This window comes from Pistacia vera, unplaced genomic scaffold, assembly GCF_008641045.1.
Source record: "Pistacia vera cultivar Batoury unplaced genomic scaffold, PisVer_v2 Contig284, whole genome shotgun sequence".
NCBI lineage: Eukaryota > Viridiplantae > Streptophyta > Magnoliopsida > Sapindales > Anacardiaceae > Pistacia > Pistacia vera.
Window position 1 is genome coordinate 501,341 of NW_022196095.1, and position 21,364 is coordinate 522,704.

General features: G+C 31.3%; 2 protein-coding genes and 1 long non-coding RNA gene across 3 annotated transcripts; 2 read left to right on the forward strand and 1 right to left on the reverse strand.

Moving 5' to 3' along the window:
- The first annotated feature begins 7,017 nt into the window (after positions 1-7,017).
- Positions 7,018-9,843, forward strand: LOC116134284 (ribosome biogenesis protein NSA2 homolog). Its single transcript, XM_031419967.1, has 9 exons — positions 7,018-7,144; positions 7,239-7,358; positions 7,468-7,535; positions 8,291-8,399; positions 8,487-8,555; positions 8,709-8,766; positions 9,103-9,338; positions 9,418-9,469; positions 9,567-9,843. The coding sequence occupies exons 1-9, from the start codon at positions 7,142-7,144 to the stop codon at positions 9,632-9,634; spliced, it is 783 nt and encodes a 260-aa protein (XP_031275827.1). The 5' UTR covers positions 7,018-7,141; the 3' UTR covers positions 9,635-9,843.
- Positions 9,844-11,046: 1,203 nt separating this feature from the next.
- On the forward strand, positions 11,047-17,705 carry LOC116134330. The gene is made up of 2 exons (XR_004128719.1): positions 11,047-11,545; positions 17,522-17,705. It is a non-coding gene; the product is annotated as an uncharacterized LOC116134330 (long non-coding RNA).
- A 757-nt stretch (positions 17,706-18,462) lies between these two features.
- Positions 18,463-19,426, reverse strand: LOC116134255. Its single transcript, XM_031419927.1, has one exon. It carries the CDS (start codon positions 19,412-19,414, stop codon positions 18,704-18,706), a length of 711 nt encoding a protein of 236 aa, XP_031275787.1. The 5' UTR covers positions 19,415-19,426; the 3' UTR covers positions 18,463-18,703.
- Between the last annotated feature and the right edge of the window lie 1,938 nt (positions 19,427-21,364).

The window sequence follows — 21,364 nt, forward strand, 5'->3', positions numbered from 1 at the left end:
GCAAATAAACAAAAGGAACCCACAACGAGCATTTATGACCCATTTACGAGCTGACACGTTGGGATTGTAAGAGAAAGTTTATGAGATTTGATTGTAAGTGTAGCATTACCCTTATTTATATTCAAAAATATTTGTCATTAATTAAACAAGTATCTTAATCAAGTTTACCATAATAAATTACATATCTTAATTAAGTTCAACTTGCTTAATCAAAGCAGTTAAAGAGACCGATAGTTAAGAAAAACACTTCAATTGAAAGCACTTTGTTTATGAAGTTGATAAATGTCTCAATTAACTTTCCATGGTCATCAAATAAAGCTAAAATTAACTTGTTTGTCGGTGGGTCAAATTGCCCTAACTAAGTTCATTGCATATGGAACAAAAAATAAATATAAAAACCTAAGTCTCCTCAAATCAATCCATTAAATGAGATTAGACCTAAATTTAATTCTTAAACATCCCAAAGTGATAGATCATAGAACCTACTTCTATTTATGCCCTGTTTGGCTTCACTTTTTTTGGACACAAGCAACCGTCAAAATCAATTTTCTTTTGGAAGCAAATGCATGTGAGCACCTTATCTCCTCCCAAACACACCCCTTCACATGTGTTCCATAAATAATTGTATCAATCTTTTTACAAGATTATGGCAAGTAGCAACAAATGTGCATATGTTTTTTAGAGCGAAAAATATCATTGAAAACCTTTAAACTTTGGGTTATGATTAGTGATCCATAAAATCTTAAAATATCACATACTTAGCATACCAATGTAAAATAATCATGTTCTATTCAAATTAATTTCAATATTTTTTAAAATATCACTTTAGTTAGGGTAATATTGTATATACCAAGATATCACAAAATTCTTATTATAAGTGATGTACCATCCTATTTGAAATATGTCATATCATTTACTCTATCATCACTTTATGGAGAATTTTTTATTTTTTTTGCATATCTTGATGCAATACAATAAGAGTATGTCACATTAAGGTGAGTGAAATACAACTACTCTATCATTGGGTTGGTTGTATTACAATATAATGCATAAAAGACTTTCTCAATTTTATTTATATGTTAACACCACATAGTATGTTGTACACGATTCTTAAAGTTAATGTTTATCCACATGAAAAAAGGGGATAAAATCGACATCTTAAAAGCAAAAGAAATATCCCGGATATTATTCCAAACTTTAAAGGATCTAGTTGATAATATCCCCTTCTTAAATAATTCTATGAATCATTCAGAAGAGAAAGGCAAAGCTAGATCAACTTACAACCAAAAAGAGTACAAAATGTTTTGGATCTTATTGTAATAGCATATTATTATTTTACGAATTGGACCCAATTGGCCTAATCATAGGGCTTGCAAAAAACATACCAACAAAAAGGGACAAATGTCTCTATTCTTACACCATCTTTCTCTTTCTCCTCTTTTTATAAAAAATTTTAGGGCAAACGTATTCTTTCTTATTGATATTCTCAAGTGGGTGAGTGAGGCTTGGCGGTGCAAAGGTGGCTTTCAAATTGGGGCAATAAAAGCAAAGACAAAAATGGGGTCATGTTTCATATGCTAAGCTTTTTGTTTTTAGCTTTGAGTCCAAAGAGTCAAAAAGGTTTGAGGACCATTTATTGTTATTCTAATACTTAAAAAACACTTTGATTATGCTCTTTGGCTAATGCAATGTTAAATGTTAATTATTAACTTTAAATCCCAAGAAGATATCGTTCAAGACTTATTATATTAATGTATAATTTAATATAATATATGATATGGTACATGAAGATTTTTGTTATGCTTAACAACTTACAAAACAAAAGTATTGTATTGGGTTTTGGGTCGGTGTTTAAAATACACTTCATTTGCTACTTATTTTCCATTTTATTATTTTATGAGTAATGTTATAGTTACTGACGGGTGTACACCGAATTTGTACACCGAATGACGTAACAAAATCCTGACCATTTATTTATTATCAGTTAATATTAATCAACGGTCAAGATTTTATCACGTCATTCGGTGCACAAATTTGGTGTAAACTTTTTGGTAACTCTATCATTTTCCTTATTTTATTTCAAGGTCATGTGGGCATCATAGAAATTTGGAATTTTGGTTAGAAGCTCTAAGTTGATCCTCTTATCGAAGGTTTTTGGGTTAGGAAGGAAAATTAATCTAAATTAATTGTATAACTCTTTTAATCAATTTTTTATATTTGGTTGACTGAAATATTAATGTTGAGTTATTAATATAAGTTTCGGGTCGATTTTTCATCAGATTTATTAGTCTTTAAAATTGGATTCACATGAAATGACCTATTAGACTTAAATATTAATGTTGAACATTTTTCTGATGGTTTAAACTTTTAAATCACCCATTATTGGATAGCTCAAGTGGTAGGATGAATGTTAAACTGTATGATTAATGTATACAGTCCTTAGTTTGAATCTTTTTGGCTCCCAAGATTTAATCAGGTGATCATGACGGAAAATTTAAGTAGGTGATCATGACGGTGAGATGTTGTGCTAATTACCTACATGAATTAGTTGAGATGCACGCAAATTGATTCGGACACATTTAAAAAAAAAAAAAAACTTTTAAATCAAATGATAACTTAACAATATTTATAAAAATTCCTTATGTTTGGTTAAAGCACTTGTACCATAAAATTAAAACGACAATTACACAGTTAAGAGTTAAAAGATTAAATGAATTAGGACGGATTACTTCTTACTTATTATTGGTGCATAAAATTCAACCATTTAATTGTCCAATCTAGCACAAATTTTGTATACTAAATTGGAAATTGGGAAATTTCATTCTACCTCTGATGGAAATTATTGGAAAATGAATTTATGATTTTGAAAATCATTATAGGGAAGTTTCATAAATTTTGTCTAGCGAGACTATTGATGAAAGGAAAAATAAAACAATAATTTTCTTTTTTTTTAAAGCTTCAAAAGAAACCAATAAAATATTCTAAAAAAGAAGATATTGATCCATTAATTATGTATTGTGAATGTATTGGGAGTTTTAAAATCAAATCTCGCTCTTACTAATATTTGAAAGATCGAAGACGATTAAATTAGATTTGCAAATTGAAAAAGAATCTTGAAACGTTTAATTTATTTTTGTAAACATGAAATGATATTAAAATTTGAAACATAGAAGATAATTGATTTAAATGTATAAGTTTGAAAACGAAATCAAGATGTTTCAATTTCTTGTTTTAAACATAGAGTAAAGGAGGGAGATCCAAAACATAACATTATGGGTTGGCAAAAATTAGGAATTTAAAAATGGGCATGGCATGGGCAAATTAATGTTGTTATCAAATAAAATAAAATCAAGTCTTTAATTAATTAACACAATTTCAATGTCTTAATTAATTACCCAGAAAATACACCCATTAATCATAAAAAAATAATAATAATAAAAAACCACCATATCATGTGACCTCATATGAACTGTTATAATTTAATTATTTGTAAGATGTATGATTCATTAAACTTTACATAAAGTTTCAATTTTAATAATAAAAATATCTTAAAAAATCCATATGTTTTTTTTTTTTTTTTTGGTGAAAGCCTCAAGATGTTTCCACACTCAGAAGGTGTGAGACTAATTCTTGATAAAGGCTCGAATAAATGCCCCTAGCCACAAGCTAGCTAATTAAATTAAATTAAAATGTATTTTATTTTATATTATAGTTTGCAATGTAATGAACCCTAATAGATAAGCTAGCTATAGCTAAGTAGCAAAATGACAATATGAAACATATTCTCTCTCTTTTAAGACCACCAATCTTTTTGGTCCATTATTGAAGAGATAAGTCTCATCATTGTTGAGACAATAAACCCACACATATTTGCAGCATTGTTATCGAGTTGTATCTAAAATTTGGATCTTCTTCTGATCTAAGTTTTACAATTTACAATATTGGTAATTAATACCAAAAAAAAAAAAAAAAAAATGTTGTGGTTCTTAAAAATGTGTTACTACTGATTATGGCATGTCACAAGTTTAAACTATAGATTGTTGGACCACATAATTGAGATAGAATAATTTGGAACTATCAAGACATGTAAAAGAATTGTCCTTGAGATCAAATTTTCGACCTACCTGAAAAAAAAATTCTGGCACGAAAATGGCTATTGACATATAAATCTATAGGATACAATGATTAACCGTCGTAAAGCTGCACTTTTGTTAATAGACATCAAACACATTTTCAAATACTAAAATTATTAATAATACAACTTAAAGTATTGAATTACAAATTTTCAAAAACTGTTTCTATATCACGAACAAAACCGACCCCAATTACTAATTCTTTCGGCTAACCAAGTTATATAGGGTGCATTTGGTTTATTATTTTAGATAGGATTTTGGAGATAGTATTGAATAGTTGAATATGGTGATTATTACAAGGTAAAATTTAAAAAATTTACAAAAAAAAAAAAAAAACCCTAGGTTTGCTAATTTAACTAAACACCCAAATATATAAAAATTTTGTAAAATGACAAAAACACCCCCACCCATCCACAGTGCCAAATTTTGGCCATCACTGCCGAAATCTAGTCAGAATTTGGTGTTACGACGCAGATCGGTCGAATCTGGCCGGAAAAGGCCAGATCGACGGCCACATCTGGCCGTCAACGGCCGCAAAAGGCAAGATCTTACCGTCAGCGATGGCCGAAGATATGGTCATCGCTGACAGCCAGATCTAGCATTTTCGCGCCAGATCCACTGTAGATCTAGCCGGAAAAGGCCAGATCGACGAATTATCGGCAAGTTCCGATCGTTTGTGGGCTATTGTGACAGATTGTAGCTACCACCGATAGTGGTTGCTGGAATCTAGCAACTATAGGTGGGTGGGGGTGTTTTTGTTAATTTTTAAACTTTTTCTAGGGGTATTTATGAAATTAATAAACTTAAGGGGTCTAAAATTAATTTAAAAAATATAATAGCATTTCCAAAATAATTAAACAAACAAATATTTTGAGAATACGGATAAAAATATTAAACCAAAGACACCCATAGATGTCTCTATCTCACCCAACTTCTATACAACAAGTACTTTTTCTGGTTCAATTTTGGGTAAACTATTCATCAATGCATAGGTTTAAATATGGTTATTTGGTCATCCAATTTCTATACTAATAAATGAGTCCAAATGGTCGTTAGGTTTTTGTTTTTAGAAAACGTTTTCAAATACATGATTTTGTGTTTTTTATAAGTTATAACAATGAAAGCACTTTTAGTTCAAGTATTATTTAGGTTGGCCCATAATAGATGAAAATTGGCCCATCCATATATTGCGGCCTAAACAATTGGGCTTATTGCTTTTTTAAAGTAGCCCATTATGGGCGGTTTAATAACAATAGTTCTTCCAAGTCCTAAGTATAATAAAACAATAAATTCCTCCGTAGTCATAGTAATAACAGGAACCGCCACTGATAAAAATTTTTGTGTTAAAATAAATGATAAAGGCATAATTAGGTAAATGTTTATAAACCCATTATATTATAATTTTAGGGGTTTTGGCTTGATCCCAGGTTTAATTAAATAACAATATTTTCTTAGATTTCAGAAATAACATAAATTCTTATGCTGTTAGTACTTAGTACCATTAAAATTTATGATTTGATATGTTATGAATAACCTAACGATTTTTTGCCATAAAAAAATAACGATGGGGGAGGTTTGTTATTACTATAATGATAGGAGGGAATTTTTTATTAAATTATACTTAAGGGGGATTATTGTTATTAACGCTAAATTTTAACATATTAAGGGTGTGTTTGGTTAAGAGAATGTTATATTACTAAGAATATTATATTAATGGAAAGATAGATTACCTTCAAGATTACTGAGAATGTTTAGGGAAATGTGTTTGGTTGGTTGGAATAAATTGATGAGTATGTTATATTAATATGTTTGGTTGTAAGGAATAAATTGATGGGTATATTATGTAAATTATTAAATTGCTCTCATTTTTAAATATTAATATAATAATATTTTTATTATTATTTTTTGAATAATTTTTTTAACCCCCTACATTTCATATTTACTTAAAACAGCAATAAAAAAGTTTAAAATTTAACAAAAATACCCTCACCTATCCCAAGCCACTACCTGGCTGCCTGCCACCACCACTGAGGGTGGTGACAGTGGAGATCTGGTTGTTTCTAGCATGGTCAGAAATGACTTTATCGGCACATGGTTGGCTAGATACAACCAATTGTGTGCCATTCTGTCGTCATCGACAGTGGTGACCAAATACAGCCACCACCCATGAGTAATTTTTAAAAATTTCAAGGATATTTATGTCCTAAATTTTTTATATATAAGGTAAAATAGTCTATTAGTATTTTTGTAAATTGTTTTTAAAACAAGGGCATTATTGTCTTAAAATTTTATTAATAATTGGTAAAATTATAACAAAATTAAAATTATCAAGTAATCTTAAAATGCCTAAGAAAATAGAGATAATCAGATTATCTCTTATATCACTAATAGTAATTACTATTAGTTTTGAAAGATTATCAGAATCTTATATTGCTTGACTACCAAACGTGGTAATCAAGTAATATAAGATGACATTATCTCAATCAGGTGCAAATCCAAAGTATGTTGATTCACCCTCAAATTAAAAAAAAAAATATATATATTAATATGTAATTTTTTTTTCTTTTTGTGACAATTTCGACTAATTTGTTATATGCAATTATATTTTATTTTGCCTCACCCTAATAGAAATTTATGGATCCACTATTGACCTCAGTAATGAGGAATTACCACCAACCAAATACACCCTAATAGCTCACTGACATAAAGAAATTTATGTCATTTATGAAATCTTAGGGGAAATTTTATTATTTGATTAAACCTCAGGGGGTTGAGAACCTTTTATGGGCCGGCCCATCAATATCCAGAGCCTAAACAGTTGGGCTTTTTCTTTTGTAAAGTGACCCATTTTAAGGGCCAGCCCATTTTGCACCGATCCGCACTTTGTAAACCGACTCAAGCACTACATTTTGTCTCCTCTTTCAAATCAAAACCCTAACCCGGGGTTTCTCTGTAAGCTAAGCTGTGATATTACTCAAAGAGAGGGATTCGCCGCTCGTGCTGTCAACATGGTTCGTTCTTGCTTTCAATATCTGAAACACAAAGGCTAATTATGGTTTGAATTAATTTATTTGAATTTTTTTTTTTTTTTTTTTATTGAAATAGCCGCAAGGAGATTACATTGAGCTTCATCGGAAGCGACATGGCTACCGACTGGATCATTTTGAGCGCAAGCGCAAGAAGGAGGCGCGTGAAGTTCACAAGCGCTCTGAAATTGCCCAGAAGGTATTTTAATTTACCGAGTTTTTAATATATAGATAGTTTTTTTATTTTTTATTTTCAACTATTTATGATCTTACTTTATTTTTTTAATTTTTTTTTTTTTTTTTTTCAGTCTTTGGGTATAAAGGGCAAGATGTTTGCTAAGAAACGATATGCTGAGAAGGCGCTGATGAAGAAAACGTGAGTGTTTATTTATATAATTTGTTTGTTTTACTTATATTGCGAGTGAACTAATTTTATGAGTGCGAGAAATTCAAACTTACTCGAAGCTAAAACTTCTGATAAGTATAGTAAAGTTGTCAGTTGAATGTAAAATTTTAACTACGAGAATTGTTGACAACTGTGTAGATTGTTAGGGGAATGTATGGTGCTCAAGGGATTACATAGCTTTTATTATTGAAATGGGAATGTATGAAATTAGAGATTGTATTAAAAGTCTTAATTATCATCATTTTTAATGTATTTTCTGATGTCGTGAATGATACCCGATACATTTGTATGGCTGTTGGAGGAGTTTTTTCAGTCGGTATAGGCTTTGTTTTGAAGTGTTAATTGGAGTTCTGCCCCTAGATTTTTGTCTCTTTGTTGTTTCAAAATGACCTTATGTAACCTTTTGAAGTTTAAAGAGATGAAGTTTATTGCACATTGATGGTGCCATGTTTTTACACTAGTATATAAACTAATTTTTAGTGAAGTTCTAGTTAACTTTCATTACTACTTTTTTCAATGTTTTTTTATCTTCATTTCGTGCTATGGATGTGTGAAACACATGTATTTATGTTACCTTATATATATCTAGATTTACACTAACTCCCCTGTTTGCTTGAGTTTCATTGTTCATGTCATTTCATGTATTTATGCTTTCCTTGGCCTTTATAATTACTATATTACTTTGTTGAATGGAATCAATAAATAATTATCTTGTGGATATACAGATTGGCTATGCATGAAGAGTCATCAAGTCGGAGAAAGGTGGATGATGATGTTCATGAGGGAGCTGTTCCAGCCTATTTGCTTGATCGTGAAAACACGACAAGAGCTAAGGTACGTTTTCGTTGCATATTGATGAATGCAGATTCATAGACTACATATGTCTACATTGTTGTTAAATTTGACATTTTGTTGTTTTAGGTTCTGAGCAACACTATAAAACAAAAAAGAAAAGAGAAAGCTGGAAAATGGGAGGTACCTCTACCCAAGGTAAGTTGAAAATTCTACTTCTTGCTTTATCCTCTCCATTTAGCTCTCTTGATTTTAATTTTCTCTTGCACATGTTTTTTTCCCTTGTGGGAGGTATGTTGATCTTTACTGCCAATTCTTTACATGTTTTAACTAAAAGTTTTTTCTTTTCAGGTTAGGCCTGTGGCAGAAGATGAAATGTTTAAAGTGATCAGAACTGGTAAACGAAGAAGTAAGTATCATAACCATTTTTTTTAATAGGCACTTCAAATTAGCACATTGCAGGTGTTGACCAGATGTTGTTTTATAGAATTAAAATTTGAACCTTGATGAAATGAGACTGAGGTGGTTAAATTTAAAATGTTGGTTGGAATATTGGCTTGTAGATATTATGTGGTCAGAGATAGCTGTCATAAAATTGATTTGTGCAAGTAGCATGTATGCCATGTTCTTGAGGCTGATTCTTTTGCTTTTTAGTTTGTATTGTTGTGTTGATTATGGTGAATTATTTGCTTAAAGGATATCTCCATGATCTCTGACAGTTACTGCCTGGTTATTTCTTTTGCAGCCAAGCAGTGGAAGAGGATGGTCACTAAGGCTACGTTTGTTGGACCAGGTTTTACAAGAAAACCTCCAAAGTATGAGCGTTTCATTCGCCCATCAGGGTTGCGTTTTACAAAAGCTCATGTAACACATCCTGAGCTCAAATGCACCTTCAACCTTGAGATCATTGGAGTGAAGAAAAATCCTAATGGCCCAATGTATACCTCTCTGGGTGTTATGACTAAGGGAACAATCATCGAGGTGAATATATAATAAACCATTTCATTATCCAGTTTTAACTCTGTAGCAACTTCGTAACTTATTCTTACTCTGAATTCAGGTGAATGTCAGTGAATTGGGTCTGGTCACTCCAGCTGGAAAAGTCGTGTGGGGTAAGTTTCCATTCTAAATTTCTGACTCTTGAACCGGTATTGGTGATAGCTTTCTCGTTACAACCTTTGCTTATTTATTGTTTGTCCATGAATGCAGGGAAATATGCTCAAGTGACAAATAACCCAGAGAATGATGGTTGTATAAATGCAGTTTTGCTTGTTTAAGAGAGGATTGTTGACTATTGAGAACACTTAATATGTGGGGGCCAATGCATGTTTTTGTGAAGACCTAACTCCTTTCCTTTTCTATATTGTATCTATAAACTTTTGTCACCTTCGAAAAGTGTCTTATCAAAGAAGTCACCAGTCAGTTCTAATTGTAACAAGAGATGAATATTATATCCTTGGAATGGATGTTTCAATTTTGGTTTACACTGTTGATGGTAAAATTTGTAAACTCTGCTTTCCAATTATGTTTTATGATGTTTCAATTTTTAGCCTCTTAGGGAAGGCAGTAATGGTGGATGGCTGTGGTTGTAATGGAAGTAGAGTTTTTGAAAAACGATAAATACGTGTTTAAATATAGGGTTTATAAATTACAATAATTGCTTGGGATATAATCAAATAAAATACTATTACGGTGATAAATTTTTCTCACTTTCTTTTATAAATGCGACGGATTAGTTTGTAATGAATATTGTTTGTCCAACAACGGTCTTGATTAATTGTGAATTATCACGTTGTATTTGTAAGAGAAAATTAGTGATAAGAGTTTGTTAGTCTATTTTTATCAAATCAAATAATGTCAACCTATCTTTATTGAATCAAATAATAGTTTCATTTGATGCATTTTTTTTATTAATATTATATTCTGAATAAGATAGGATATGGTTTAATTAAATAAGATAGGATTATGAGAATGCGTTTGGTATATTTTTTGAAAACATTTTTAGATCATTTTTTAACTTCCTACATTTGTTGATTTAGTTAAATATCCTCCACAATAAAAGTTTATAAATTAACAAAACACTCCTACTCACCCAATTGATTGCCGGAAGCCGACCACCACTACCCAATCAAATAATAGCTTTGTTTGGCTGTCGTCAACGGTCACATCTTTGGTTGTGATCTAGCCATTTTTAACTAGATCCATGGTGGATATGGTCAGAAACAGACATATCGACATTCGACGCACGATCGATCAAATTCGATCGGTCGTGCATCATTCCAACGTCGACGGCAAGCAGTAACGACGGCTGATGGTTGACAGTGATTGCTGGCAGGTGGCTATTGCTCGGGTAAGTGAGGGTATTTTTATTAATTTATAAATTTTTATTAAAAAATAATTGTTAAATATTTTGAGTTTGAATATAATAGGTTTGAATTTTTAACTATATTAAAATAAATATAATTTTCACGTTTTAGGATATGACGGAAGGAGAAACTCCGTCGGTGTAGTAATAGTAGAAATGCAGTAATTTTGGAAATGCACGTGCTCTTTTACTACAGGTGTGACTTGCGAGACTAGGGTCTAGGGATGGGCCTTTTCTCTGTCCCTATACTGCCCTTGATAATATTTGTATATTTATAGAATTACCCTCCTTATATATACCTACTTTTACCACCCAATTCCCGCATCACAGCCGCCCCTCCCCTTTTTCCTCGCTGATATTATTTTGCCCTCTCTCCCTTTGTCTTTCACTAAACCTGTCTTCTCTCCCTCGCTTGAGCAGATCACCGGAGACAAACAACCAAACAGGCCGCTGCTTGGACCTGTCTGGTTGACTTTGTCTCTGGTGATCTTCAAATGCTGGAACTCGGACCAGCATTTGCCGTGGATAAAATACTAGCTCCTGTGTACTTTAACTCTGGTTTTATTTCATGTTCATACTTACGGATTCATTATAAGTGAACCTTTCCCAGATGAATTTGGATGTTATTAGTGCACTTGTTTTATAGGATTTTAACCTTTATCGTACTTCCATAATAATATTCCATAATGAATTAATTTAACATTATGCTACTTTTCTTTTTTATTTTTCCAGGAAAGCACATTATATTTGGAAGAGTATGCAGGGGAATGGAACTGATCAGAAGGCTCGCAGTGTCCAGACTGATAAAGATGATTCATGATAGGTGTGCCTTTTCTTATAATTATTATTATTATTATTTTTTATTTTTTTTGGATCATTGATTACACAAATGAGCCCGCTATACCTGATAGATTTTAGGTTGGGAATTATTTATAACTTGAGTGCTTAATAGAATTACATTTCTGTGTTGATGTGATTTCATATGCTTAATAGAATGAATTCAAATACTGCCAGTTTCTTTGTTGTTTCACTCTTCTGAAACTCCATACAACTTTGGTAGACCTGGGCCACCTGGCTGTGGCTGAGTTTCCTGAAATAATCCAAAATCCTCAAAGCCAGGCTAGATTGTTAGAGAGGTCAAAGAAATCTGCTGGGTATTAAAAGCGATCAAAAATGTTCCGTATCTTATAATATCTCCGGTCATACTCTTTATTTTACGGAGTATATTTCACATAAATAAAGAATATTTTTATTAATTTTTAAAAATTAAAATTTATATTCAAATTTAATAGATTCTTTAAATTAGATTTAATAAATAGGAGAGATACTTAATAAGAGAGGAAATTAATAATAAAATACATAAAAATTTATAATTTATTAAATAAAATTGGGATAGAGTAAAATTTGACTCTATAGAGAATCAAAATGTAGAGAATCAAACTCACTCCTTAATTTGTATTTAAATAATAAAGAGTCTATTGAACTCTTATTTTTATGATCAAACTCTTTATAATAAAGAGTTTGAGTCATATAAAGAGTCATTTGAAGATCCTTTTATTATCATGTTAATTGTAAGAAAATTCAGAGTTAAGTGGAATAGCTCTATACCACAAATACCTAAGGGCATCTCCAATGGGACACCATTTTGGTGTAAAACACTAAACTTTTGTGCCCTATCTAAGTTGTTGGATTGAAAATTTTAGTGAATTGTTGATTTTCTTCTTTAATAGTTTCAATTTGGTTTGAAACTTCTTCACCATTTTTCTTATTTTCAGATCTTTGATCTTTTTTTTTTTTTTAGCATTTTATATTAGACGTAATTTTTTTTTATATTAAATGTAATGTTAATTTGACTTAATAAATGCTTAATTTTATAAATTAATATAATTTTCAAAGTTATTATTAATTAATAAAAATATTATTCTCAATAATTAATTAATATATACAAAAATAATTAGTGAAATAAATTAATTGTTGATAATTAATAGAAAGAAAAAAAAATGTTCTAAAGAATATTTTTTTTAGTGTAATATTTGGTGCAAGGGGTTGAAGATGCAATAGTAAAATGGTACGAAATTTACACCAATTTGGTGTAAAAGTTATACCAATTTGGTGTTTGTGGTTGAAGATGGTCTAAGTGGTGGAATTTCACATCATTTTTCTATTGCATGCATCAAATATTATACTAAAAAGAATATTCTTTAGAATATTCTTTCTATTAATTATCAATAATTAATTAATTTTATTAATTAATTTTTTATATATTATTTAAATATTAAGAATAATATAGTCTATTAATTAACTACTAATAATAACTTAGAATATTATTCTAGTTTAATAAAATTAAGCATTTATTAAACAATAAAGATTAATTCACAACCCAATTTTATAAACTTTTTGTCATAACCCTGATGTGATAATAATTGGGCAGGTGGGACCAATTGTTGGACAAGTGAGACTCATTGTAAGCTGACCAATTGTGAGTTGTCACGTTTGGGTTGTAAGAGAAAGTTTGTGAAATTGAGTTATAAGTGTAGTATTGTCATTTATTAAATCAAGTAAACATTGCATTTAATATGAAAAACATTACATCTAATGTAAAATACCACAAAAAATATAAAAACAACAAAAAAGCAAAAATTTCGTATTGATAGTAATTTAATTTTCCAAATTAATATATTCTTCCTATAAATGATCAATTAATGCATTTCAAAGAGCACGATAAGCCTTTGTATACTTGATTTGTCTATGTCAAGCAAGAAAATTTTGAAATCGGGCATTTTCATCTATCACAATTTCAACTTTGGAAGTTGACGCTTCTATCTTATTCTCAATCGGTGCATCAACATCATGATCATCCTCGATGATCATGTTGTGCATGATAATACACGCAGTCATTATATCATGTAATACATTTTTTTTTCCCAAAAACGTGTTGGTCCTGCTACAATTGCAAACCGCGATTGAAGAACTCTAATCGCACGTTTCACATCTTTTCTACATCCTTTTTGTTTCACAGCAAATAATTTTTTTAGGACCATATGGATTGTGAATAGTTTGTATGAGAGTAGACCATTTTGGGTATATACCATAAGCTAAATAATAACTCATATTATACTCTTTTCCTTGAATGATATAATGAGCGGGAGGAGCAATACCTTGAGCGAGGTTGACAAATAGATGAGATGCCTCCAACACATTAATGTCATTGTTGGAACTTGGTAAGCCAAAAAATGCATGTCATATCAATGATCATAATCAGTTATAGCCTCGAGAATAATAGTTGGGGATTCACTACAACTAGCATATTGTCCTGCCTAAGCCGTTGGACAATTTTTCCACTTCCAGTGCATATAGTTTAGACTACCCAACATTATTGAAAAACCATGTTGTTCACCAATATGAATTAGGTTGACAACATCATTAGCATTAGGTGATCTTAGATACCGCTCTGCAAATGCCTCAACAACAGCATGACAAAATCTCTTCGGACTTTCAATTGTTATAGACTCACATATTTTAATATACTCATCAATAGCATCTACTGGTAGACCATATGCCAACATCTGGAACACGGTTGTTATTTTTGAAAGTAGGCAATTTGAGTCTATCAATCTCATCCCTTCGTTGTATAAAGTAATTATCATGAGCTTTCATAACATCAACAATACGAATGAATAAACTTTGAGACATTCGAAATCGTCAGCGAAACATGAAATCATTATATCGTGGGTTATTGGCAAAATAATTGTTGAACAGATTACAATCAACATTTTCCCGATCGAGATTGATGACTATATGACCAAGAATTGATCCTATACAAATCACTTGGTTGTTTTGTTGATTAAGATAGTAAATGAGAAGGAGGTTGTTGTTAGCTCTTATGCTAAGAATTGTTTCTTACTTTACATTAATCGCTTCAACATCATTAATCAATTGCATGTCATCATTTTCACTCTTGAAAAATGAAGACGGATTAAAAGATGATATATGAGATGGACCTCCTACATTGAAATTCATTATTGTAGATAGATAAGTTAAATGATTAAGAAGTTGATTTGGTGTAAACTTTTATAATTAAAGAAGATACTATTCTAGATAGAAAAAATTATTTTATATGATTAAAAAATAATTTGTCTTATTTCAAAAGATGTATTGTGCATTCAAGCTTTTGAGATTTGTGTCTTATTAAAAAAAAATGTATTGTTCATTCAAGCTTTTGAGATTTGTGGCTTCTTTCAAAAGATATATTGTCAATTTAAGTTTTTGAGATTTGTATCTTATTTTAAAAGATGTATTGTTTATTCAAGTTTTTGAGATTTATGGCTTATTTCAAAAACATATTCAAGCTTTTAAGATTTGTGTCTTAATTCAAAAGATGTATTGTCCTTAAGTATAGGCCACACATAATCAAATCTAAAACTTTTCTTCTAACTTTTATCTTATGCTAGTAACATTTTGGCTCGAGTCAATTATAAAATGATATACATGTAACGTTAAAATCAAAATGGACAATACATATTTAAAAAAAAAATACAAATCTTAAAAGTTTGAATGAACAATATATCTTTTTGAAATAAGCTATAAATCTCAAAAGCTTGAATGGACAATATAACATTTGAAATAAGACACAAATCTCAAAAGCTTGAATGAACCATGCATCTTTTTGAAATAAGACAGATCTTAAAAACTTGAATGGACAATACATCTTTTGAAATAAACTACAAATCTCAAAAACTTGAATAGATAATACATCTTTTGAAATAAGATACAAATCTCAAAAGTTTGAATAGACAATACATCTTTTGAAACAATACAAATCGTTTTTTATAATATAAAATAATTTTTTTTTTATCTAGAATAGTATCTTCTTCAATTATAAAAGTTTACACCACTCAACTTCTTAATTCAACTTATCTATATATCTACAAAGATGAATTTCAATGTTGGAAGTCCATCTCATTTATCATCTTCTAATTCGTCTTCATTTTTTGAGAGTGAAAATGATGACGTTAATTGATGAATGATGTTGAAGCAATTAATGCAGAGCAAGAAACAATTATTCACATGAGAGCTAACAACAACCTCCTCCACGTTCACTACCCCGATCAACAAAACAACTAGGTGATCCATATAGGATCAATTCCTAGTCATATAGTCATCAATTGCGATCGGGAAAATGCTGATTGCAATCTGTTCAACAATTATTTTGTCGATAATCCACAGTATAATGATTTCATGTTTTGTCGACAATTTCGAATGTCTCGAAGTTTATTCATTCGTATTGTTGATGTTGTGAAACGTCATGATAACTACTTTATACAACGAATGGATGAGATTGGTAGACTAAATTGTCTGTTTTCGAAAAATAACAACCGTGTTCCAGATGTTGGCATATGGTCTACCAGTAGATACTATTGATGAGTATAATAAAATATGTGAGTCTATAACAATTGAAAGTCCGAAGATATTTTGTCGTACTGTTGTTGAGGTATTTGTATAGCGGTATATAAGATCACCTAATGTTAATGATGTTGTCAACTTACTTCATATTGGTAAACAACGTGGTTTTCCAGGAATGTTGGGTAGTGTAAATTGTATGCACTAGAAGTGGAAAAATTATCCAACGACTTGGGCAGGACAATATGCTAGTTATAGTGGATCCTTAACTATTATTCTCGAGGCTATAGCTGATTATGATTATTGATATGACATACATTTTTTGGTTTACCAGGTTCCAACAATGACATTAATGTGTTGGATGCATCTCATCTATTTGTCAACCTCGCTCAAGGTATTGCTCCTCCCGCTCATTATATCATTCAAGGAAAAAGTTTAATATGAGTTATTATTTAGTTTATGGTATATACCCAAAATGGTCTACTCTCGCACAAACTAGTCGCAATCCATATGGTCTCAAAAAAAATTATTTGCAATGAAACAAGAAGGATGTAGAAAAGATGTGGAACGTGGGATTGGAGTTCTTTAATCACGGTTTACAATTGTGGCAGAACTAACATGTTCTTAGAAAATAAATGTATTACATGATATAATGGCTGTGTGTATTATCATGCACAACATGATCGATCGTGATGTTGATGCACCGATTGAGAATCAAATAGAAGCGCCAACTTCTAAAGTTGAAATTACGGTAGATGAAAATGCTCGATTTTAAAATTTTCTTGCTTGACATAAACAAATCAAGGATATGAAGGCTCATCATGCTTTTCGAAATGCATTAATTGATCATTATGTATATGACATTTTATATTACATGTAATGTTTACTTAATTTTATTAAATTAGTATAATATTCTAAGTTATTATTAATAGTTAATTAATAAAATATATTATTCTTAATATTTAATTAATATACACAAAAATAATTGTTGAGAAGTAATAGAAAAAAAAAAAAAAAGAATATTCTAAATAATATTTTTTTTGATGTAATGAATTAGAGATGCAATAGTAAAGTGGTGTGAAAGTTGCACTATTTGAGTGTGAAAGACAAGTACATTAATTTGGTGTTTGTGATGGAAATGAAATAACATTTTATAAATTTATATAATATAATATTTGTCAGGATATATATTTGGTCTTCACAATGGTCAATCAAATGCTTGTGATATATTTTGCTTATTCTTTCAGTTCTGATATTAAGTATTAACAAAAAAAAAAAAAAAAAAAAAAAATTGGTTTACTTTTCATGAAATTGGAAATGCTGATTGTTGTAATCTATGATTATGTATGAGTTTTATTCACAATCGTACTTTTTCGTTTTTATTTTTGAACTTCTACAGGCCCATCCATGATGTGAAAATACTTAAGACCTCGGTTAAAGATTGATGCCTTGTAGCTGTCGTGTAACGATTCCAAAATGCTGTAACCTCTGATTTTGGATGTACAAACATTCTTCAAAACACATAAATTCCGGACGTAAGCATCTCATTGAAATGGAAGAAAAAATATGACATTTGAAGAATATAGATCCTTTTATTTTAATTTGGAATTTATGATTAAAATAAATGCTTCTATTATTAAAATTTGTAGAGGATTATGATTTTTGAAACAAGTGTATATGATACTCATCAAGACGTTGACAACCATACTAAAACTTTGAATCCAAACACAGAAATGGGCAAAGAGTTTCTGATTATCATTGGGTTGGTTACACGAATTCAAAACTGCAATTTATGCAATCAACTAAATCATTATATCAATAATCTGATTATCATTTTCGACCAAGGGCAAGTGAGCTTCTTTGCCTTTGATTTTTCCTCTTTTTATCACTACCCAACAAAGCCAAAAGAGCTCCCCCATCAGGTGTTGTTCTGGCTAACCATTCATTGCAAAATCTAAGGACCAAACCATACTAGAGAAAACAAAACTGCTCTTAAAAAAACAAGCCAACTAATTTTTATACTCGAGGGGAAAAAATGCCATTTCTATACCTAATTTTCAGAGCAGAACATAGCCTCAGCAGTCAGCTCTTCCAAACCACAATATTACTTGCACATCTAAAAATCAAATTGTGGAGTACTCTTGCTGCATTCATTTTCCAAAAAATCTGATCCTATGCAAAATAACAACTTGGTCGCCACGTCGTTACACCACTGGGCTCTCTATTTCCACTAGCACCCACAATAACTATACATCAGTAAGCTGCATCTGTCTGAATACAATCCCCATCTCCACTAAACCATAGCAGCCATTTTAATGTAAGGTTGGAAGAGATGCTATGTACTACAGAAGTCATGGAATGGTTGACATATCAGTTTAAACACACAATAACATCAGAAGAAAATCATAAATGTAGCAAAATGGCGTAGAGCCATGAACAGAATAAACATATCTTGCACAACTCAACACTCATTGAAGTCATTATACAAGGGATAATATTCCCGAACAAATTATTGATAACAAAAACAATAAAGATACGTCACAAGAAAACTTCACAATTATAAGATGACAAACCGGAGATGCTAACCAGCACTGGCAGGTGCAGGTGCAGGTGCAGGTGCAGCTGGAATTGGTGGTTCAATGGCTTGAAGCAAACCTGTTGCAAGCTTCTTAGTCAAATCCTCTGCTGACACTTTCACTACATCCTTCCTCATGCCAATATCAGCAGCATATCGGCTAGCACAGTAGACGGTGACAGCTGTTGCTACCATCCCATAGACATTGGTGGTCACAAGCCGCAATGGTGTTGATAAAACAGCAGCAAGCGGCCCCCCGATGATAGATACTGCTTGGCCACTCTGTCCCATTGTTCCTTGATCCACAACAAGGAGTCCAGTTTTGCAGTAGATTGCGAAGTCCTCACAATTGTTCTTAAACACATTGTAGCACCCAAAGCCATTGTCAAGCAGGTACTTTGCTCGATGTACCACGACATCATTTGGGTCAGAGAATGCAAGAGTGCAAGTTCCACCACGAGCTTTCGCCAGGAAGAGAGCAGGGCTGGCAGAATACTCAAAACGGTACAAGACACCACCAGCAAGGAAGCAATTTAGGCATGAGAGGACAACTCCATGACCATCTCCAGAGGGTGTACAGGTGGGGCAGGGCACTACAGATCTAGCTGGTCCTGAGCTTACCAAGAGGATATCAAGTACCGTGCCCGTTCCTACTTCTTGGCCCCGTCTAGTAAAATGAATGACTTTATCATCCCCAATATAGATGCCTATCATCATTCAAGATCCAAAAATAATTATTTTCATATACATCAACGAGAAAATAGAATATAAATAGATCTTATGGATCGTGAAAATAGATTCTGAGAAATAGAAAGTGGAAATAATAAATTACCAATGAAAGAGCATAACACTACACTGTGCTTAAAACATTTGATATAAATAAGCTCTACTAACCTCCTTCCTCGTATGAAAGTCATCTTAATAGTGCATAATCTATTTCATACAAATAAACCTTTCAAGAATAATTTGGAACTATCAAGACATGTAAAAGAATTGTCCTCCATATCAAATTTTCGAGTACTTGAAAAAAAAAATCTGGTGCGAAAAGGCTATTGACATATAAATCTATAGGATGCAATGATTACCGTCGTAGCTGCACTTGTTAAAGACATCAAACACATTTTCAAATACTAAAATTATTAATAATACAACTTAAAGTATTAAATTACAAATTTTCAAAAAACTGTTTCTATATCACGAACCAACCGACCCTAATTAATGGGTGCATTTGGTTTAATATTTATATCCCTATTCCTAATTTATTCCCAAAATATTTGTTTGTTTCATTATTTCGGAAATCTATTATATTTTTAATTAATTTAGACCCCTTAAGTTTATTAATTTCATAAATACCCCCAAAAAAAGTTTAAAATTAATATAAAACACACCCCAACCACCTATAGTTACCAGATTTCGACAACCACTATCGGTGGTAGTCAGAATTTGTCACAACGGCTACAAAAGACCGAAACTTGTTAATAATTTGCCGATCTGGCCTTTTTCAGCCAGATCCACACGGAAAAGGCTAGATCTAGCCGTCAGTGACGGCCAAGGAAATGGCCTTTTGCAGTCGTTGACGGCCAGATCTGGCCATCGATCTGGCCTTTTTGGCCAAATCCGTGGTGGATCTGGCCGAAAAAAGGCCAGATCGATGCACGTCCTTCCAAATTCGACCGGTCTGCATCGTAGCGCCAGATTCCAACTAGATTTCGACAGTGGTGGCCGAAATCTGGCATTGGGTGTGGGTGGGGGGTGTTTTGTCATTTCACAAAATTTTTATATATTGGGGTGTTAGTTAAATTAGCAAACCTAGGGGTTTTTTTTTTTTTGTAAATTTTTAACTTTTACCTCGGAATAATCACCATATTCAAATACTAATACTATCTTAAAATCCTATCCAAAATAATAAACCAAATGCACCAATAATTCTTTGGCTAACCAAGTTATAGATGTCTCTATCTCACCCAATTCTATACAACAAGTACTATTGCTGGTTCACATTTTGGGTAAACTATTCATCAAAATATAGGTTTAAATTGGTTATTTGGTCATCCAATTCTTATACTAATAATGAGTCCAAATGGTCGTTAGGTTTTGTTTTTAGAAAACGTTTTCAAATACATGATTTGTATTTTTTATACAACGAAAGCACTTTAGTTCAAGTATATTTAGGTTGGCCCATATTAGTGAAAATCGGCCCATCCATATATTGCGGCCTCAACAATTGGGCTTATTGCTTTTTTAAAGTAACCCATTATAGGCGGTTTAATAACAATAGTTCTTCCAAGTCCTCAATAATAAAACAATAAATTCCTCCGTAGTTAGTAATTACAGGAACGCCACTGATAATTTTTTTTGTGTTAAATAAAATGATAAAGGCATAATTAGGAAATGTTATAAAACCCATTATATTATAAATTTTGGGGTTTTGGCTTGATCCCTTGAGGTTTAATTAAATAACATATTTTCTAGATTTCAGAAATAACATAAATTCTTATGCGTGTTAGTACCATTAAATTTATGATTGAATGTTAATGAATAACCTAACGATATGTTAAAATTTATGATTTTTTTGCCATAAAAAATAACGATGGGGGAGAGTTTGTTATTACTATAATGATAGGAGGGAGTTTTTTATAAATCATATTAGGGGGATTATTGTTCTTA

Excerpts from the sequence above, each read along its gene's own strand:
- LOC116134284 (XM_031419967.1), top strand. Across the intron at positions 7,536-8,290 it reads AAGGCGCTGATGAAGAAAAC|ATTGGCTATGCATGAAGAGT; the intron begins GTGAGTGTTTAT and ends GTGGATATACAG. Across the intron at positions 8,767-9,102 it reads CAGAACTGGTAAACGAAGAA|CCAAGCAGTGGAAGAGGATG; the intron begins GTAAGTATCATA and ends TTTCTTTTGCAG.
- LOC116134255 (XM_031419927.1), bottom strand. The coding sequence starts at position 19,414 with ATGATGATAGGCATCTATATTGGGGATGATAAAGTCATTCATTTTACT.